Genomic DNA, 22428 nt, shown 5'->3' with positions numbered 1-22428 from the left:
ATTTGGCTTAATTTTTGGAGAGAATATTTTGTGCGTAATCAAAAAAATGGCAATGATCTCAACAATTGCTTGCTAAAATACGCACATATCTAATGCACCTGCTATTTCCGGTATGGCATCGAAACGTCACTATGTGCAGTTACACAAGTGGAACAAGACAAGTATTGTCTGAAGTCTTTGGAACATTAGCCTACTAACTACTTAACATGCAGTAAACAACGTCATGAAATAGCTTTCATGATTACTGAGAGTAGTGAACCGCGTCACGTCTTCTAGACAAAGGTTTAAATCCGGAAAGACTTTTGTTTGGTTTTGAAAATAAGGGTTTAAGACGAAGACAAACAACAGACCTTTCCATAACAAAGTTCGTCATGTCAAGAAATAAGCAAATGTGTTGATCACTCCAGATGTTTCTGGTATGCATGCATCCTTCTTCCTTTTTCTTATTGGGCAATTCCCAAGAAATGCTGGAAGGTGAAAACTGTAAAGTTCTTTGTAATGATTCACCTACAGTGTACAATTTAAAGAATATCGCACTAGTAATTTGAAAGTTCCTGTTTTTACCACCATAGGCCATTGGTGCTTATTAGAAAACAAGAATTAGTCTGATTTGTATGATCTTCAAGTCAGATGGTGGAATACTTTAAACTGATATTACAAGAACCTGGAATATATAGAGAGCTGAGTGTTGAAGGTACATTGTGGGTGGAATATTATGTGGTTTAACCAACTGACATGTTATTGTACATGGTGGAATTAAAATAAAATCTCATACAGCATGTTAGAGACATATGCAAGTGCATACTGTTGATGTGAAGTGCCAGCTTAAAATCAGATCTTATAATCCACTCATTACCTCATTATTCATTAACTAACCCTTTCAATGTCCAAGGTGAGAGCCCTTGTGATTTTATGTCCCATGTAATGGTAATGAACAAAGAATTTGGTTTGAAGCTCAATGACAAACCACTGCCATATTCTGGTCATGTGGGCTTTCGTTTCACAATTTTTTTCAATCTTCTTTAGATGTCGGAAGTAATCCAGTTTTATATAGGCAGATTTGGACATTCATACTGCATTATGCACTCATTCCTATGACAAGACTATTATGCAGATTTTTCTAAAAGGTTTATAAATGCTCCCTTTATTGACTTCAGTAATTCAAAATAGGTACAGTATTCACTTTTGCACCTTTTGCTGAAGATCGAGAACAAAGAGCGCGTTTGCTTGAGTGAAAAGCATTATCGCAGCATAAAATCCAACTGGATGCAGTGCTATTGTTGTTTTTGTACTTCCAGTCTGCGGAGAACATAGAGGTTCACTTTCTGTTCCTGTTAAAGATTTCCTATTCTTTACTGTGCGACCTTGGCTATGTAAATAACTTTTGGGGGTCTGAAGTTCACAGATTTGGCTTATTACTTTACATGCTGTCACTGTCCTTTTTCTCCATACAGTAGGTATTGGCCCAGCCTTCCTTAGAAGTGGCCTGATGTGGCGTCGGTCCTGTCACTCCCCTGACATGACTTTCCTTTTAGTTATTGTTTAGTTTTCCTGAAAGCACAGAAATGCAGCAGAAAGAGAACCCATCTGGTTGGCCAGTTTCCTCCTGATGAGAAACCCCAATTCTGCACTTTAGTCTTGCTGTAAGCATGGATTCATTGGTTTTCACATTTCAAATAGAATCCCACTTTTTGAGGCATTTGGCAAAATGTTTTATTTTTAAATGTACAGTAATCATCGTTCAGATGTGGAATAATAAGTACAATTTTTCACAAGCCATTTATTGATTATCAAATATTGATTATCTCCTTTTCTCCACTTAACAATAAAATAGACAATTGTACATTAAAAACCCTGGTGTTTTGATGTACTGTACTGTACAGCCGTGTGCTACTTTCTATTGTGTTTTTGATAGCACACCAAACAGCTGTTTGTTATCAAAATGTTTTCTTTAAATGTGTTATTTCTCACGATCTTTAAATATTATTTTATATTGTTTATTGACAGAGCCCACAGTCTGTTTTAGAAAATTACTAAAATAATACATGGAGGACACTACATGAAAGTTCAGTGTAGTTATTCAATGAACAACTACAGTAAATAGAGAGAGCTGGTTAATATGGCCATCCTCATGAGTATACTTGAGATAACAGTTGGCCTGTGTTTACGATGCTAGTGTAGCTTGTGTAGTGTTTTTCTTCATATACTGAAGTTTGTTCTGTGAATCTTGCACAGAGAGCAGAGAGTTGCATAGTGTTGTGGTTTTCAGACCCCCCACTGACATTTAATCTCCTAACTAATCACAAATTTATTGTGGAAAGAATGATACTGTACTTTTGATTTAATATTTTCATGAGAAGCTGGCATTTAAAAAATATTTTCCTATGCAATATACTGTAGGCACTGGATTTCAGAAGAGAATGTTCTTCTAAACATTGCAACGGTTTTCCCCTGCCATACGTATAACCTTCATTTTGCTGTGGATCGTTTTGTTTTCCAGGTTGTATTTTCACTTTGTCTCTGGTGATGCTCGTTTATGCTATAACTTAACTATATATTTTCTACTGTACATAGAAAGCTAAACAGAACTCTACAGAAAGACTTTCTAAAAAAAAAAAAAAAAGTTGCAGTATGTCAATAAGGTTTAAGAACATATTTTTTAAATCTGATTTAACCCTTTAAGTCATCTGTTTTTAGTATGTCACTCACGTACCTGTTTTTCTTTTCTTGTTGAAACTTGAAAGTATGCTCTTGTACACATTGTACTTGCTGTCCCCCATTAAATAAAGTCAAGGTGACACATGACCATTGGTATTCATAGTGAGTAATGGCATTGAGCATTCAAGTGAAAACTCTGCATGCCCCACTGGGTGCAGTATTGTACAGTAGACCATTACCAAATATACTGTAAGACCTGTTAACACACAAATTAAAACTGTGTTGAAATACAATTATCTTCATAATGCTTGTTCTCTCAGTGGTCTACTGTAGATAAAACTTGTTTACTTGTTGTTTATAAATCAAATACCATTTTTAACCCACAGTCCTCCTCTGTCGTGGGTCAAACACTTGGTGGTCAAGGTCAGTAACGACCAGGATTCGAACCAGTGAACTCCCGATCACTTGATTCACCCTGCACTTCCACACACAGTAATAGTGCCTTTACTGGATGAGACTATGGGGATCCCTATGGAGGATTATCTTAAATATACCCTTCATTCCTTTTCATAGCGAGTAATATTTGCAGGTAACTTTAATGAGTCCCATAATAAAAGCAGAGTGTTTGCTTTCTTTTCGCAGTCATTTTATGCTCTGCGTCAGATGATAGAAAGATATATCCCAGACCCCTGTTGTGAAATTTAAATTCAAAGTAGATGCAATATGCATTCCGATGCCTACGGTTTGTCCACTCTATGGTGGTGCATTTTCCAATTTAAAAAGTTTTTGTTTTTACAATACATTTGTGCTCTTTATCACAGCCCTTGCTGCTGTTTTATTTTGAAAACTTCTGAAATATGCAATGCGATAAGTAAGAGCAAAGCACACTTGTTTTATTTATTGGCAACTTCACATGAAGAACTAAACATGTATTTATTATTGTCTAGAATAGACTGTTGTGGGGCAGTTTATATTTTTGTACAATTTGCTTTACGGTCATGTTTAGACTAAAAAAGCAGGAAAGAGCCTTTCAGAAAACAAACAGTACTCTAAAACCAAATTTAGCCCATGCCTTTTAAAGTATGGTTTTAAATAAAGTTACTGTGGGGACATGATTTACATTTTGAGGTTTTCTTAATAAAATTCAGTTAAACCATTCTTGGTGCCAGATAGTACCACAAAGTCCTAACAACAGAGAATGAGTCAGCAATCTGGTTTCTGTCTCCTAATCATAGAGCTCCTTGCTCTACATTTGCCAAGGACATCGCTGTGTTCTCAAGTAGACGCGGGGGGGGGGGGGGGTCATGTGGACCAGCTTGGCTCGCCATGCTTTTGACATCCAAGCTGGGAGCATTACGGATGCCACTCTGTTCATGTGTTGATTCTTTGCAGGTCAGAGAGGGATCCTTTGTCTCCTTTGGAGAGCAGTTGATACTTTCAGTCCATGTGTTGAAGCACATGGTGTCACATGAACGAGGTCACTGAACAGCAGTTTCAGAAGTGTCAAAGCGTTAGGTGAGAAATTACGATAAGGCAGACCAACTGTGCCATAAAACAAGAGACACTTGGCATTTCAGTTTGTCTGGATGGTCTAGAATCAGCAAGGGGGAGTGGGTCACTGGCTGACCACACTGTATAGTTAACAAAATTATAATAATCTCCTGACCTCTGCTCACAGCCAGAATTTTAAAATGAAACACGCAGTTTTCCTAAACTAAAATTAAGATTTTCCAAAGAAATAATTGGCAGACACACCTGGAAAAGTTAGACTAAAAGAGAACAACAGAGATCTGTGGGTTTAAAAAATAAAAAGGAAAAAGAAATATTAAATTGCAAGGAAGTATCGTTTACTTCCCTTGAAAACCGCTGAGATATAGTTGCCAAACGTCAAAGGATGTAAAATGGCTTTGCAGACTGGCCTGTGTGTCTTTTATTAATATTATAGTGAATCGGCAAAATTGTATTTATGTACCATTTTTGTTTGTTTTTTAATGTTGAAGTGAATGCCCCAATTTGGTTTCTTGGCACTAAAATATTACAAAAAGCGAGTTAAGTGTTGCACACAAATTTTGCTGTGTGTTGTGGTGATGTACTCCGTGGCTATTTTGCTCAAGGACAACAAGCATGTAAGATCTCTTTGGGATGGATTCATACAGCTAATAATGGGATGGAATGGAATGGGTGTGGGAGCAGTGTTCTATATTTTTTGAGTTTTTTTTTTTTCTGTTTTACTGGAAACTGTTTTTATTATTTTAATGTTGGAAAAATGTGTTCTTAAATTACAGTAACTGTAATATAATAATTTGCCAAGCTTACGAACTATTACAGCAAAACAAAACAAAAAACACACTTATAAAAAGACTAATAGGCTAGGCTAATTGTGGGGAAACTTTTTAGTGTTGCTTCAGTGCACAAATCTTCATCTTCAGTGTATAGCTGAACGATAATATACTTTTCCACCTCATTTCCTCACAATTAGTCTTTTCAGAAGCAATTTGTTTAGGAATGTTTAGTTAATAATCTTAGCAGAAACTTTAATAGTCATACAGAGGTTATCGGGCCCAAGATTATTGGTAAACAGAGTTTGTGAAATAGTCCATAAAAGCTAAATAAGAGGGTCATAAGAGCTCATGAGAATAGAGACAAATCTCTGTCTACTTCCCTTTACTTAATATTTTCATTTTATGAACAGAATTTGTTGACAAGTGACAATTTCCCTCGTAAATTAAGATATTTTGAAAGCACCCAAAAGAAGAGAAGTTGTTACTGTAATTATTAGGGGTGTGGTGGCTCGCTTTATTGCACAAACTGTCAAAGAATTGTTTTAAGTAGAGGTTTAAAATTGTATATAACAAAAAAAGCACAATTTGGTGGAAGCCTATCATTCTGAAATGGATCAGTATGGTTCTAGATTACAGCAACGATACCCTAAAATACTTTTCTTAACAGGTGCAGGATTTGCAGTGAACTGTGTGCTTTCCTGTTTCCATTACACTGTGATTTTATAACGCTAGATAAAACGTCATCAGGATATTGAGTTGTTCAGACATGTCTGAAGCTGCCACTGCATATGTATAGTGTGTACAGTATGTACTGTATAGTCATACAAAAGGAGTGAATGTGTCCAGTGATTGATGACCAGGAGCTGAAGTGCTGTCGCCCGTTGCCCAGCGACTTTGAGCACTGTTTGGATTGTAATGTAAATAAATGCTCTTCATGTTTATGCAGACCTTATCAAATCCAAAAATATAGTGTTTTATAGCAACCGCATAGTTCAGTAATCAAATAACATCACAAACGGATAATGTTATGATAATATTTCCACAGTGACTGTTTTGAACATGAACAAATACATATTTTACTGATAAGAATGCTACCCTTTCATTTTATAAGATCCTGTAACAGGGAACGTTGTCTTTGTAAATACAGTGCAACACCGGTTATCAAGTTTGGCATTGAGCACACTCTGTTCAAGGGCTAAGCCATTGCTATATGCTCTGCTAAATACACAAGGTGAAATGGCATATGAGGTTAAAATAAAACCATTACTTTTCCAGCAGCAAGAGTTGTGTACCTGCCAGTAAGGTAAAGTTAAAATAAGAACAACTGAATACAATTTGGGGAACATTTTATGTAAAAAATAAAAAAAATCTTGAGGTTCTAATAAAAATGTTGCCATATTGGCGTGGCTCAGCAACAGCAATGTCACACGCCACTTGTAATCTGTGAATAAGTTGCTTTGCAGACGTGCATTGCTGCCAGTAAACTATAACTTGATCCCTGATCTGTTGATTGCTCACCGGCAAGCAGGCGGCAAAGCATAAATAAAGCCTGTAGCAGCGCCAATCTGCATGTCCTTTGGGTGATGACGAGACGTCAAAGGATGCTTCTGGAGTGTTGGCAAGTGGATTCTAACCAATTTAGAATAAAATGTAAGAAACTTTAAACCAATTAAGTGTGACCAAAGGAAATCCGAGAAGAAGTGGATACACCCAGTGGAAACTTTTTTTTTTTTTTCTTTTTTAACCAAGCAAAAAATCTTAAATTAATCGGTATTTAAAGATAAAATTACTCTGGAGTGTGAAATGCATAGTACTATTATGCACAAAAAAACCTTGTATGCACTCTGCAACATTGTGTATGCATGTCATAAAAGGTGCGTTTTATATACAGTGTAAGATTTACAAAGCACACTGGGAGCAATCTGTGCAAGTAAGAAGTTGTATATGTATGTGGTACAGTTACAGTGCAGACAGTAAAAGTCCATAAACAGCATGCAAGGGTTATGAAGGTCAAGGTAGTCAAAAGGAATGCCAACCCAGCTGTATTATTTACCCTCAATTGACTTGCAGTGTATGCTTGGCAGCTGAGGTTAAACTAATATTTACAGGAATAAAAATCCTCAAACAATTCCAGTGTTTGGTTTAACAGATTAATATGTAATGTCTTAAACCATCCTGCTTGGAATAGCCATTTGGCCAATGAAGTAGCACTCGGCTTTCCAGGTATGTTTAAGACATCAACTTCTGTCAGTAACTTTTTTCAGTCCAAAAGCTAGTGGTGATGAGAGATGAATTGTGTAAAGAAAAAGGCCCTTTTTGTGGTTTTATTTAGTACTGTAGCGTCATATATTTTACAATATTTTTATTTTGGAATTGATTAAGGTTACATGCATGTGTGGAGATCATTGGCCACAAAGAACATTAGCTAGTCCAGTACGTTTAAGATACAAAACTAAAATGACAAATGAGTTGCTGATCAGTACAACAACAGGTTAAACCCTTTAACTCAATGTCACTCCAGCTGTTTTCCCCAAAGGGGTGTGGTATTGACTCCTTTTAGTTCAGGTGCATTCAAAGTGTAGTGAGCAATAGGCAAGGCTGGAAATGTGGGCGGTGTAGTGCAATGAGTAATAGTTCAATAAGGTATCCGAGAGCACTTGCTCAACCAATGAGCACTGCATGTACCATCCATTTATAATGTTCCTGTACTACTGAGGGTCATCAGCTGCATGGAGGACTTGCAGCTTTTCTTCAGCATAAACCCCAGCAATCCATGCTAATCACAGTGCAGTTAACACAGACTTTAGCAAAAAATGTATTTTGGTTTTCGGAAAGGATAGTGTTTTGTTTTGTACACCATGCTACAGTTTTGTACAGGACAGTTTATTACAAGGCTCTGAATTGATTTATTATTGCTAGTTTCTACCTCTTCCATATTGGGGTTTCCATATTTTCAAGTATTTTTTTTTTTTTTTTGTTATAGTCCAAGTTTTTCGAGTGGTTCTCCAGATTGCAAATGTCCAGATTTCCTGTCTTGTATTATCTGATTGAAGATTCTGGCATCCTCTCCTCATCCCAGGAGTAACCTTGTGCAACACTAATAGTGCTCATTCCAGTTTCAGGCTGCTGTTGACTGAAATCAGCATTCCATACTGACTGATGATTTACAAGCATATGCTACACACTGTAGGGACATGGTGAGCTTTCCTTTTGCAGATGTAGTACCAGAAGAAGCATTCCTCTCCTGGTACTACATGAACTAGCTGTCTTGTAATGAGAGTGATAAACATATTTTCCTCCTGGCAATATTCTTGTGTACAGTATCTTAATGGCTTGCTGCTTTCGGACAATTAAGTAGATTATAAGCAACTTTGAAATGGTCATTTTACTTGATGCTAATTACTTTTGCATTGTGCGGAATCATTATTATTATATTTTTTTATAAATATTTATTTCTCACTAAATCTATGGTAGGATACAAAACAGGGCAGCAGTGTGGAGTAGTGGTTAGGGCTCTGGACTCTTGACCGGAGGGTTGTGGGTTCAATCCCCGGTGGGGACACTGCTGCTGTACCCTTGAGCAAGGTACTTTACCTAGATTGCTCCAGTAAAAATCTGACTGTATGAATGGGTAATTGTATGTAAAAATAATGTGATATCTTGTAAGTCGCCCTGGATAAGGGCGTCTGCTAAGAAAGAAATTATTATTATTATTATTATTATTTCCATTCTGAATTGGGACCTTTTTGTATTTTTTATATAATTATATTTTATTTGCGTAAACATATATTTTTTTATATATATTTTGAATTCTTTGTAAGTCATTTAGGTCTACAGTATCCTACCCAACATTCATTTTTGAAAGGATTGCTGTCATGAACCTCATTTGTTAGGTCTGCCCATCATTTCTCAATAATGTGTGCATGTACTAGGAGTGGGAATTTCGAATATGCCAAGAATAACAGTTTTGAATACCTGAATACGTAACCTCTAATTGCTCAACAGTGACAGGTCCTTAGAAAGTATCAGCAGCAACCACACATAGGGACGCATAGGTAAATACATCAACAGTAACAGCAAAGCAACATCTATGGCAGTGGTTCCCAACCTGTGATCCGTGAGTAAACTCCAGATGGTCCGTAGTGCTACTAATATTACTAAGCAACCCAACAAATAGCTTTAATTAATATACTGTACATTACAGCTCCCTTTGATGCAATACCAAGCATCGCCTTCAAAGCTGCCAGCGTTATTTAAAAAAACAAATCTAGCAGTCCTGTAAATGCACTGCTTTCTGATCTGTGCTCATTCTACTGCTTGTGTTCACTGAACTTCAGGAAAATAAAAAACGTAATCTGGCTGTCCCAGCCTTTTCGCTCGGCACGAAAGTACAGCACTGTATTGAATATTCCTAACTCGGTTTGAATAACTACATTAAAAAAAAAAAAAAAAAAAACATGAAAACCACAGTTTTTGTACTTTTTCATTTCCATTCCAACAATATATGTGCCACAGTGTTTGTTACCAGGGTTATAGAAATGTACCATTAGTTCAGTATGTTTTTGGAGAGAGCTGCATATAGTAACTGAAGTTAATGTGAAACAGAAAGAGGCTATATTTGTAGCTTGACTTGTGAACTGTACCGTAGTGTGAATGATCGATTTCCGCTCCATGTTATTATATGGGTTTATTCAGCCAGGTTTAATGTCTCACAAGACTATATATGCCAAAAGGAAATGGTATTTAATTGTGGTCAGTGATAAGAAGCTCAATTACCCAGAGATCGTTGACAGATCCCAGAGACCTAAGTTGAGACTCAATAGAAACTGGGAGGTTAGGCGGGTATGGGTCACAGCCAGATAATATAGTTGACCTTGCAAGCGTGAGCACCCTCGCTGCCTGTATGAAAAATGCTTTCCTGTTAAAAATGTACTGACGGTATGCATTTGCATCTTAAAAACAAAATTGAAGTGTGTTTTTTTTTTTTTTTTACAGTATCTGTAGAGGATAAAAATAACTTGTGAAATGTGGCAGATAAGCTGGATATTGTCCAGTTATTGTTTTCTTTTTTTAAATTGATGAAAGCCATCTGCTCAATTCATCGCTGGCAAGCGTCGAGAAACAAGAATTTGAAAATTAATTTGTTTGATGGGTTTCAAACCATTTCAAACAGCCTTTACAGGAAACAAGCACATTTTTGAGGTTAGCCTGAAATACTATAAATTGTATCTCTGTTAATGAATTACTGACATTTAGTTTCTTTGAAAAATTCGCAGTTTTAGGTTTATGGTTATTCTTATGTTTAATGAATACATCTCCAAATTAAAAATAAAAATCATACTAGATGACTGCACATTTCATTATTTCTAGATACTGTTAGTAAAGCTCTTGTGATGCTTTTTACAGTAAATATTAAGGAAACAGTCGTGCTGCTGATGCATCCTGTCCGTCAGAATGGTGTAAACTGCACTCTATTAAATGTTCCTCCTGAACTTGTTTCCACTCGTCGTAGCCGGACGCTGCTGGTGCCCTCAGCCAAAACAAACGCTGCTCAGTGTGTGTTTATCAGGCACGTTTTATGATCTGTGTCCCAGCTGGATATCAACAAAATACTGCAAAAGGAACTGTCTGATTGCACACGTGTATTGCCAAGCACAAAACAAATATGTATCCTTAGAAAGCCTTTAATACGTCAGATTTGATATTGTGATTTTCTTTTTCCTCCTTTTTGTTGTCTAGTTTTGCCAGCCGGGGGGATGGCAGCTGTCACGGGAGAGGAAGCAGCCAACCCTCTTCATGGTGGTTCTGACTGACATCGACTCAGACCGGCACTACTGTGCTTGTCTTACTTTCTTTGAGGCAGAGATCAATCTCCAGGTAAAAGGTCTTGTTTCCCCCTCTGCTTTGTTAATGGGGAACTGCATGCTTCTTTCAGCGATTGTCATTAATGCTGGTGCATTGAGTACACTGAGAAGGACTCCTCATCTGAACATGTGTTTTATTTTAGTATTGCCGCTGTGTTTTCCTTGTGGCATCACAATATCTATCAACACATGAAGTAACATAGGCTTGGAGTAAATTCCTATTTTTTAATTTCATTTTCAATTGCTTTTTAAAAATCTATTTCCAGTTCCATTTTAATCCATGCCAACACATCAATGATCAAACTTGCAATTAGCAATATTCTGTTAATGAGTTTCTCACAGTGGCAACAAATTACTTAAATTGAAGTCACTGTTAGTCAATTAAATCGACTTCAAATGAAAGCAGTTGGACGATCACAGAAATTATTATGTCTCCTAAAATGTAAATTCCAATTCCTTTTGAAAAGCCCTACAATGACTTGTTAATATACAATAGCTATTTTTACTTATTTTTATTCCTCAGTCTTTCCTTAATCGAATGAACTTGATGTTACCAACACATATGCCTGTAATCACCTTTTATTCGCATTTCAAAAAATCATTTACAGCATAAATCACTTTTTATACCAGACAACCCAAGGCGCTGTATATAAGTTCAAGGTAAAGGCACAATTCCAAAACTTGACTGAACAAAAAAAAAAAATGTCTTGCTGTAATTCTGCTTTTAAAAATGTGTAGTTAACAAGGAGAATTCCATTCAATTCCATGATTAGTGCACCAATTATCAGTTCACATGTGTTCATACTGTATCTGTGAAGGGTCTGAAAAGCAGGGAATCTCACAGATCAATGAGATGAGCAAAGGTCCATGAAAAATGGAATTACCGTCATCTGCCCTGGTGTCCATCTGTCTTACCTTGGTGACGTTCCCAAGTTGGTATAAGGAAATCTGGGAAATAACTACCATGGAGATAAAAAAAACAACTCTCCGTATTTGAAACTGAGGAATCTGGATGGAAATGAATTCCAGACAGTGCCAAAAGCACTTATCAAGAGACATGCAAGCGGAACTTACCACAGTACTTGAAAATATTTACAACTTGCTTTGCATACTTGCCCTTCACTTGGGCAGGTAATGTCCCCGCAATTCCTCATGCCTATTGTCAGTAATTACAGACTGTTAATGGGATTTTGATTCTAAGAACAAGTCAGTGATAAGTCAGTCCAAAATTAAATTTAAATACTCTGAGCTCTGTGGCATCCTACAAGAAGTTTGCATACCGGTACAATGTTTTCTAATACCATTTCCTATATTACGTTTGTTTGGATTAATGTCTCTCCCTTTCAGTCTAATGATATCCCTTTCTTATAACTAGCTGTGTTTTCCCCTGTACTGTAATCTCCAATTATTTTACCCCCAATTTGGAAAGCTCAATTATTATTATTGTTTCTCCTTCACCGCGGCGATTCCCCACGCAGCCCAGGGACCGAAGGCTCAGTGGGCGTCCTCCGATCCCATGAGCCAATCGGCGTCTTTATACACCCAGGAACTCGAGAGCAGATGTCCGCAGGCTACCAGCCTCCAGAGGACAAAGACCAGCCCAGCAAATCTCTGCCCCCCAAGCTCACTCGGCGCCTGGCCTGTAGGGGTCGCCGCAGAGCGGTGAAGAGAAACCGTCTAAGCCGGATCCCACCTCCCCACCCCAGGGAGCGCCAAAGGCAGTGCGCCGCCCCCACAGAATCCCCAGCGAGAACTGGCTGCCTCGCACAACCAGGATTTGAACTTGCGGTCTCTGGTTGTATGACTCGCCCTGCACACCACGCGGCAGTGCTTTTACCCGGTGAGCCATTCATTTGGGGACCCTCAGAAGCCTGTTTTAATTGATAGAATAGCTGGGGCCTGCAGAGCATTTACAACCAGCTGCTTTTCATTCCGTCTAAAGTTTCTCAATCATTCTGTCTAATCCTTTAGTCTGCATAGAAATGCACGATGAGTTCAATGTAATAAATAATGCATGGTGTAGATTTGTGGGTTTTTAAGTTATTTGTTTTGTGAATGCTAAATAAATGCTTTCCTCTTTGATATGCAATATTGGTTGAACATTTAGCTGTAGTTTGCAAGAATCTAAAGAATGTTAGTATGCAAAATGTGATTTCCCCCAACCTCCCCTAAAGGGGTGCATACTTTTTCAATTACTTTGGTTGGGTTGGAAGCGTTCCATGACTGCATTGTTTATTTCCAAACATCCTGTTGCTTTTTTGTAGCCCAAAGATAACAATGGAACATGCCATGTCATATGGTCATTAGAGAGGAATTTAATATACAGGATTTATCATAATCATATAATCAGACTGTCTGCCTTCTAAATCCATGAGCTCCTGCTATCTTTGAACTTAAAGTCACCAGGACCACAATGTTTACTGGACTACACACTAGGGGACATGTAGAAAATATATTTAAAAAAAAATTACTGTATTCCTGCCAACAATAATGTGAAATATATACAGAACCATTTCCCTGTAACTACATTTATAATTAATAATGATCAGTTTGATGTGTGTTACTGGTAAAATGTTAGGGTAAAAAACAGCACAGCAGGGGCTCCCGAGTGGCGCATCTGTGGAGTGCAGGGGGCAACGCATAATTGGCTGAGCCCGGGGTTGGGGGTGGGACTTAGGTCAGCCAGGGTGTCCTCTGCGCACCAGCGACCCCTGTAGTCTGGCCGGGCGCCTGCAGGCTTACCTCTAAGCTGCCCAGAGCTGCGTTGTCTTCTGACGCTGTAGCTCTGAGGTGGCTGCATGGCGGGCCTGCAGTGTAAAGAAGCGGGCGGCTGACGGCACACGCTTCGGAGGACAGCTTGTGTTCATCTTCGCCCTCCCGAGTCAAGCGCAGGGGTGGTAGCGGTGAGCAGAGTGTAAAAATAATTGGCTATTCCAAATTGGGAGAAAAAATTATAACAACAATTGCTGACTACAAAATTAAAAAAATAAAAAAAATAATAAAAAAAGCACTGCACAAGAAATCGTATGTTGTTGTTGTGTTGAATTACAGTAAAAAGAAAAAGTATACAAAAGCCATGTATTGATTTGCTAAACAAATAACTAAACAGGTAACTCAATTAGTTCATGTTTTAAATCCATTTTTCTTATTTGTTAAGGAACAAACAGAAATAAATCAGTTTGTCTGTTTTAACTGAGCCTAAATTTAAATTAATGTCAATACTTAATGTCAATACTTAAGAAATCAATTAACATTGTCTTCAACCCAGTTGTAACCTGACATGAACTTAATTCTGAAATGCAAATCTGTTTAGTTTGTCATTTCACTGTGTATTGAATCAAAAACATCCTTCAGAAAACTTTATATATATATAATAATATATGTAATAATATTAATAATATCTAATCATAACAATAACCACAGCACACTCAAACTCAAAGCTCATCACAAAATAACTTCAGATAAACTACATTTAGGTTTAAAACGTATGGGATACAAACTTACCAATTTAATGAGAAGGATTTGCCTGTTTTTCTGCTGATATGGAAGTAAATCCAAAATCCAAGTATGCTTCGTCATACTTTCTTGTCTTTGTCAATCCGGGATCAAGTGCATTGGATTCAGGCTTTTGCTTTGGTTCAGTGCCTTTCGAGATCAGGAATCGATCAATTTTCGCAGCCAGCTAACGTTAGCTTTCTCCTGTTAACAGACTCCCGGTCTCCCGCTAGTATGCACTGTGCAAACGCCACAGACAAAAAATGGGTGATCCAGAAAGCGGAAAACAATAAATTATTAAAATGTGAAAGACTGTTATATTATGGCAGTTATGCAATAATGGATTTAATTTATTTTGAGGTGCTTAAGTACTTTTAAATGGGTTAAATATTGTGCCATTAGGCATATCTGATTATTACAAATGTAGACAGAAATTATTCCTTGCATCATGCACCCCCTGCAATTCCTCCACGCCCCCCCCCACCCCCACCCCCAAGTGGGGCGTGCCCCACAGTTTGAATACCACTGCTGTAATGTCTTCAATCATGAACATGGTATACACAGTATAATAAACTGCCTTTTGCAATCAGCACAATTCTGGGGCCATTCTTCCCTTTCCACTTGAATTATTTTATTCTGAAATATATATTTAACATATATTTTTTTTAAAAAATAAAAAATTCTTATGGAAACAATTGTTGATAATTCAGATTATCTCAAATTCTGTGACCCACCCAATTCATTAATAAAAATAGCATTTTGGGCTTTGATGCTCGTACACTACTGAAGCTCTCCAATTCGCCAACACCTCTTCTTGGCTTATACTGTGTTGTGATCATCTGCAGCTGGCTCTACAACTTCCAGTTAACTACGCCAAGCATCCTGTCTGCTCTCAGTAGACAAGGGAATCGGGAAATACAGAGTGCACACCTGACTACAGAACATTTCAACTTTAATCTGTTAGGAATGTTCAACAAAACAAGTGTTTGTATGACCTTTTTAACACTCCCTGGATGATATTTGTCCATGTGCTTTCCAGCATTGGTTCAGGGTATTTATTTTGTCCCCTTCTGAAATGTGTTTACCTTAGATCACAGCTGTCCCTCATAATTACATTTTTTGGTGGTTTCCCTTTTCCCAAACATGCCTTGTGAAGTGGTCTGACTGACATGCAATGTACAATAATGCCTGCAATGAGCTCTGATATATTTTTGCCGCAAACAGCTATTTCTTTGCTTCCATTAGCCTGAAAGAACACAGTGAACATTAATTTAAAAAAAAAAAAAAACTGCAGCATCTGGGACATGTTTCTTTAGCACACACTGTGGGCCTGTGCAGAAACATTTCAGATTCCCTTATCCAACCGTTATATAAACGACTTGGTCTGCTCGGAACTGTGCTTGGTGTTTAAACAGTAATTAAGGAGATACTGATAATATGTTCACTCTTTACAGTCTTCCAACTGCAGTACCTACCTGCGAATTTATACTTATGTGGTGTTTTGTGCTAAATGCATTGTTAAAATATTGTTTATTACAGAAATTGATAGTCTCTTTTTCTGAAGACAAATGATTCTATCAGAAAATTGGCTCGCTTCTGTGGATTTTAAAGGTGTATTTCATAATTACCCTTAAGTTTCATGTTTCAGTATAGAATGAAACTTAAAAACTATTAACAAACGTCACATGAAACGACCTACGTTTTTGGATGATTTTCGCTTTACCTATAGAGAACCAGTACCCTTTGTTTTGGTGTTTTTATATTTGAATAAAAAATTTACATGTCACTAACTGCCCCTGGACATTCTTGAAATCACAGCCTTGATTTAAACTTGGCACACTAAACACTAAAATCCACAAGACCACGCAATACATTTTACAAAACATACAGTTAAATAAAAATGTACCGTAATGCCAAGTATGTTAAATGCATCTTGTCACTAAAGCTGTATCCTGTCTTTTGGAGTGGCTGTATTGCACAGTTTACTTATAATTATATAATTATAATTTATTTCTTAGCAGATGCCCTTATCCAGGGCGACTTACAAGATATCACATTATTTTTACATACTATTACCCATTTACACAGTTGGGTTTTTACTGGAGCAATCTAGGTAAAGTACCTTGCTCAAGGGTACAGCAGCAGTGTCACCACCGGGGATTGAACCCATGACCCTCCGGTCAAGAGTCCAGAGCCCTAACCACTACTCCACACTGCTGCCCACTTGTACTGTATATTTTCATACTGACAGAATGGTGTTTACAACCAGTCTTAAGTTTAACCCAGTCACAGTGTTGACTGTAAAGAAATCCTTGCTAATTAAAAAAAAAAAATGCTTTCATGTGGGTACAGTATCCAAGAAATGGTTCTTGGTAAGCATTGTTCTGAAGGAGGGAGAGCCACAGCAACACACTGTATGTCACTCACATGGCTGTATAAAACCCCCACTTTACAGTCATTTCAGTTACAGTCTATTGCTTATATTTTGAGGCGTTTGTCTTGATTTCCTGAGTCTACAGTAATGACAATGCAAAACTGTTGAATGTGGCACATAAGACATTAATACACTGGGATATTATATCCCAGCAGTGTGGAGTAGTGGTTAGGGCTCTGGACTCTTGACCTGAGGATCGTGGGTTCAATCCCAGGTGGGGGACACTGCTGCTGTACCCTTGAGCAAAGTACTTTACCTACGTTGCTCCAGTAAAAACCCAGCTGTATAAATGGGTAATTGTACTTAAAAATAATTTGATATCTTGTAACAATTGTAAGTCGCCCTGGATAAGGGTGTCTGCTAAGAAATAAATAATAATAATAATAATAATATTACATAATAATCAATTAAGCCAGAACAAAAAAAATCCAAAACCTGTATAACGATTTTAAATTGAATGTCCTTTAGACAGCAAGCCTCGTCTCATTAGTATTAATTTGCTATGTGACAAGTAGAATCTCTCAGCATTCACTCATTGGGATTCCAAATCAACACTGTTTCTTTTGTACATTTTGGTACAAAAGAAAGTGACCATCATAATAAAAATGGTCTTACGAGACCTTTGATGAAATCATTGAAAAGATCAAGAGGGGAAAAAAAGAAATTGTATTTGAAAATAAGAAATTTGTGTTGGCATTTGAATGCCAAGGTAGTCCAACCTACTGTCAAATGAATGTTAACGTTTTCATGAAATCGTGGGTCTCATCACGATTCGCTTTCATTTACAAAGGAGGATCTGCAGTTCCTTGGGAAGCGAGGAGGGGGGATTGTGAAATTGCAACACATTCTGAAATTCTGATTGAGAATTCTCTTTACTGTCGGTCTCTTTTGAAGCCCTGGTTTTTGTACAGTTGTTGTGTTTCTGTTTCACATTTACAAGAACAATGTTGCTTATTTTATGTGGGACCCGTCTTTTAAACATGTTTACAGGAAATTCACAATTTCAAACTGTGTGATGGATTTATATCAGCGTTTCACAGGTTACAACAACATCCTGTTTGGGTATTGCAGGCTGGGGAATACTGTTTCACCACGAGGAGGAATAAGTCAATTACACCTAATTTATATGTAGAGAATAATTTACAGCAGGGAACACATTCAAATGATGCAAAGCCTGGTTAAGAGCTCATAAAATTACTGGGACCAATCTGCACCCATCTCAATATTCTCCCATGTGGCACAATCCTGACTTCCTCATAGCAGGGAAACCATCTGAGTTCTTGGAGTCAAAAGGGTATTACCCATCTACACCACCTCTTTGAGGATGGGAAAAATTCTACCTCCATAAAAACTTCAATATCTTCAATTACGACACTCCCTAAAAATAAAACTATCCACTGAACTAAAACTCTTACCCCCTTCTGGCCTAGCTCAATATCTCCTAAAACATAGAGGGGTGAACTGGTTTGTCTCAAATATATACCATGTTTTGATATCCAATGAAGAGGAAATTGTTGCCCCAATTCGTAAATGGGTCAAAATATGTAATATTACCCTCTCAGTTTCTAGGAATGCAAAATTCAAACTTATTCAATATAAAGTTCTTGATAGAGCACACTTTTCCAGTAGAAGGTTTCTTATGGGACTCATAAGTACTCAATATGTCAGTACTGTCAGGGAGATGAACTAGACCATTAGATCCACGCACTATGGCAATGTTAAATAATAGATAACTACTGGGAAAAGGTACTGAGCTCTGTGACCTGTATCCTTGCCTTTGACATTCCTGACTCTCTATTATTTATTTATTTATTTATTTATTTATTTATTTATTTATTTTGTACTGTGTCGATATACGCTTTGATTACAGTTCTCTGTGATAGGGACTGATGGATGTATATGTGTATGTATAGGTATTTGGGTGTGTTGGCATATACAGACGTGCTCAAATTTGTTGGTACCCCTCCACAAAAAACGAAGAATGCACAATTTTCTCTGAAATAACTTGAAACTGACAAAAGTAATTGGCATCCACCATTGTTTATTCCATATTTAATAGAAATCAGACTTTGCTTTTGATTTTTTATTCAACATAATATTGTAAATAATAAAACAAATGAAAATGGCATGGACAAAAATGATGGGACCGCTAACCTAATATTTTGTTGCACAACCTTTAGAGGCAATCGCTGCAATCAAACGTTTTCTGTAGCTCTCAATGAGACTTCTGCACCTGTTAACAGGTAGTTTGGCCCACTCTTCCTGAGCAAATTGCTCCAGCTGTCTCAGGTTTGATGGGTGCCTTCTCCAGACTGCAAGTTTCAGCTCTTTCCATAGATGTTCGATAGGATTCAGATCAGGACTCATAGAAGGCCACTTCAGAATAGTCCAATGTTTTGTTCTTATCCATTCTTGGGTGCTTTTAGCTGTGTGTTTTGGGTCATTATCCTGTTGGAGGACCCATGACCTGCGACTGAGACAGAGCTTTCTGACACTGGGCAGTACGTTTCGCTCCAGAATGCCTTGATAGTCTTGAGATTTCATTGTGCCCTGCACAGATTCAAGGCACCCTGTGCCAGGCGCAGCAAAGCAGCCCCAAAACATAACCAAGCCTCCTCCATGTTTCACTGTAGGTATGGTGTTCTTTTCTTTGAAAGCTTCATTTTTCGTCTGTGAACATAGAGCTGATGTGACTTGCCAAAAAGCTCCAGTTTTGACTCATCTGTCCAAAGGACATTCTCCCAGAAGGATTGTGGCTTGTCAATATGCATTTTAGCAAATTCCAGTCTGGCTTTTTTATGTTTTTCTTTCAAAAGTGGAGTCCTCCTGGGTCTTCTTCCATGGAGCCCACTTTCGCTCAAAAAGCGACGGATGGTGCGATCAGAAACTGACGTACCTTCACCTTGGAGTTCAGCTTGTATCTCTTTGGCAGTTATCCTTGGTTCTTTTTCTACCATTCGCACTATCCTTCTGTTCAATCTGGGGTCGATTTTCCTCTTGCGGCCGCGCCCAGGGAGGTTGGCTACAGTTTCATGGACCTTAAACTGTTGTCACAGAAACATCAAGCTGCTTGGGGATGGTCTTGTAGCCTTTACCTTTACCATGCTTGTCTATTATTTTCTTTCTGATCTCCTCAGACAACTCTCTCCTTTGCTTTCTCTGGTCCATGTTCAGTGTGGTGCACACAATGATACCAAACAGCACAGTGACTACTTTTCTCCATTTAAATAGGCTGAATGACTGATTACAAGATTGGAGACATGTGTGATACTAATTAAAGAAACTAATTAGTTTGAAATATCAATATAATCCAATTATTTATTATCTTTTCTAAGGGGTACCAACAAATGTGTCCAGGCCATTTTAGAATATCTTTGTAGAATAAGCAATAATTCATCTCTTTTCACAGCTTCTTTGCTTTATTCTATGACATACCAAAGGCATGCAAGTATACATGATAAAATAGTTTTTAATTTCATCACTTTTCAGGAGGAATGAAGCATTATTTCAATGAGCTGTAAGGGTACCAACAAATTTGAGCATGTCTGTATATATATATATAGCGCATATGCTGTTGTTTCCCAGTTATTTATTTATTCCTATTTGTTTTAGGTTTTTTTTTTTGCTTACATAATAATAACCTTGCAATGATTTTCAAAACTCTGTAACAAGGTTCCCTGTGGAGTAGTATTAACTACATTTTTAAAACCTTGAACCCTGAATTTAAAATTAAGTTCAACAAATAACAAAACCAAACAGTATGTATGTATGTACTTACTTTCTTTCTCTCTCTCTGTCTCTCTCTCTCTCTCTCTCTCTCTCTCTCATAATATATCTATCTGTCATCTCAATTAATTTACATGCACATTACAATAATACTAATGCATAAGACGTTTCTTCTGCCAGCAGATGGCAGTAGTTTTTATGCAAAAGTTGTACTCCAGTTCTATTGTCTAGTGTGACTGGCCCCCTGCAACCAGTATTCAGCAAGGTAAAAAAACAAAACAGAACCAAAAAAAACATACACTACAGATCTGTATATTAAATAAGGTTTTGATTTATTTAAATTAACAATAATCACATTAACAATTTGTTCTTCTCCATTGTGTTGGAATATGCCAACATATAAGTAAGGCTTATTTTTTCAATTCTTAATATACTCACTATCAGCACTGATTTCTTTTTCATGGACTGTGAGTTTTTTTTCTTCTTTTTGTTAAATGATGTCCTTTAATGTAACTATATGATAAACTATGTACTTGCACAAGAAATGTAACTTATTTTTAAAATAGAAACTTACGTCGCTGGCTGAGAGCAAGCGCTGTTGTGATGTGAGCTTTTTAAAGTTTTCATTTTTATGAGACCTACTCAGAAGTCCAAGCCTTTTCGGGTCCACTCAATTCGAGAGCTGATCTATATACTGACCATCATTAATAGCAGGCCCCTTTGTGGAAACCGTGTCTGTCAGTCTATTAAGTGTGTTTGCCTTTTTTGTCTTTAACCATTAGGAACATGCCAGGGATAGTCCAAATCTTTTGTTAATGCAGTGCTATAGAAGGTGAATTGGAAATCATACAAACAAAAGGCAGAACTTCAAAACTGCAAACAGAGCCATGTCTGTGTCATATCTCAAATGACACCAACTACCACTGAAGTGGGCCATCTCCTAATATAAATAAATAAATAAAAACTCCAGCAGTTGCAGTTCTGTGACCATAGCCTTATGGTTATTTTTTGCACGCCTATTTAACTTCCTGTAAATATGTTTTGAAGAAACTTATTTTTAGTTATTAAACAGTTCGACAATTTGAGGAGGTTTACCATGAGTTGGTGGCGTCCAGGCCGGATGTTTTTTCATCCTCGACCCCAGGGGCTGCATCTTGAGCAAGTTCTTTAGATTCTTCAAATGCTTTCTTAAAGTGGTCTGTTTAACCATGGATAGAGCATTTCCTTGATGGAGCATGCAGAGTAATTACTTAGGTATCGTAAGTATTTTGGGGGGGTATTCGTATGTTGTAAAATTAATTGAGCAAGGAGACTATCTGTGCCTCACGGCATGCTACAGTGTGAAGGCATGAAGATGTTTTCTGTGGGATGTGGTTGCAGTTTTTTTTTTTTTGTGTCCTGCTACGGTAACTTGAGTGTATGGTGACTAATATTGGTCTGCTGTTCCAAGAGTAACATTGGTCTGTTTCAGATTAGCCTCACACATTTAACTCATTTTCCTTTATCATTTCCTATTAGTTATTCAGCAGATTAGCACTGAAATGTATCATCTCTTAGCCTCAAAACACTCTGATGCGACAGAAAGGAATGTAGATTTTTTTTTTTTTTTGCTTACACCAAGTACTGTAAAGTTCACATTTTTCTGGAGGTGTTTAAACTGAATTTCTTACAAGAAATGGAGGATACCCCTGCAATAGTTTTTCACCTTCTTATTTGACATGCAGTTTCATTGTATCTGCAGATTGAGAAATTAAAAAACTTTTGATATATACAGTATAGTGGCAGGTGTATAAAAAGAGTGCTCACAGGTGTTTGTTTAGGATTGTGATGGTGAAGGAACGGTGAGGTGGACTATGTTTGTTTGTTTTGTGTATGTAAATAAATGCGCATGAGCACTTGAACTGCAGCTTTCTTGAGTCTCCTTGCCAACGCTACCCGGTCACATCCCAAATAACTTTTCTCAGTTTTC

The 22428-nt window shown here is 37.4% G+C and overlaps 1 protein-coding gene across 5 annotated transcripts in view; it reads left to right on the top strand.

Moving 5' to 3' along the window:
- The window catches only part of LOC117434735 (myotubularin-related protein 13-like), a 133746-nt gene that overhangs the window by 40787 nt on the left and 70531 nt on the right, over window positions 1–22428 (top strand). For all 5 annotated transcript variants that reach the window (XM_059003310.1, XM_059003309.1, XM_059003312.1 and 2 more), the window contains exon 3: window positions 10680–10817. In XM_059003310.1, coding sequence (XP_058859293.1) covers window positions 10680–10817 — 138 coding nt within the window. The remainder of the gene's footprint in view (window positions 1–10679; window positions 10818–22428) is intronic.

The sequence above is a fragment of the Acipenser ruthenus genome, chromosome 28 (genome assembly GCF_902713425.1).
Source record: "Acipenser ruthenus chromosome 28, fAciRut3.2 maternal haplotype, whole genome shotgun sequence".
NCBI lineage: Eukaryota > Metazoa > Chordata > Actinopteri > Acipenseriformes > Acipenseridae > Acipenser > Acipenser ruthenus.
Note: the sequence above shows the minus strand (reverse complement) of the source record. Positions and strands in the feature narration are given on the sequence as shown.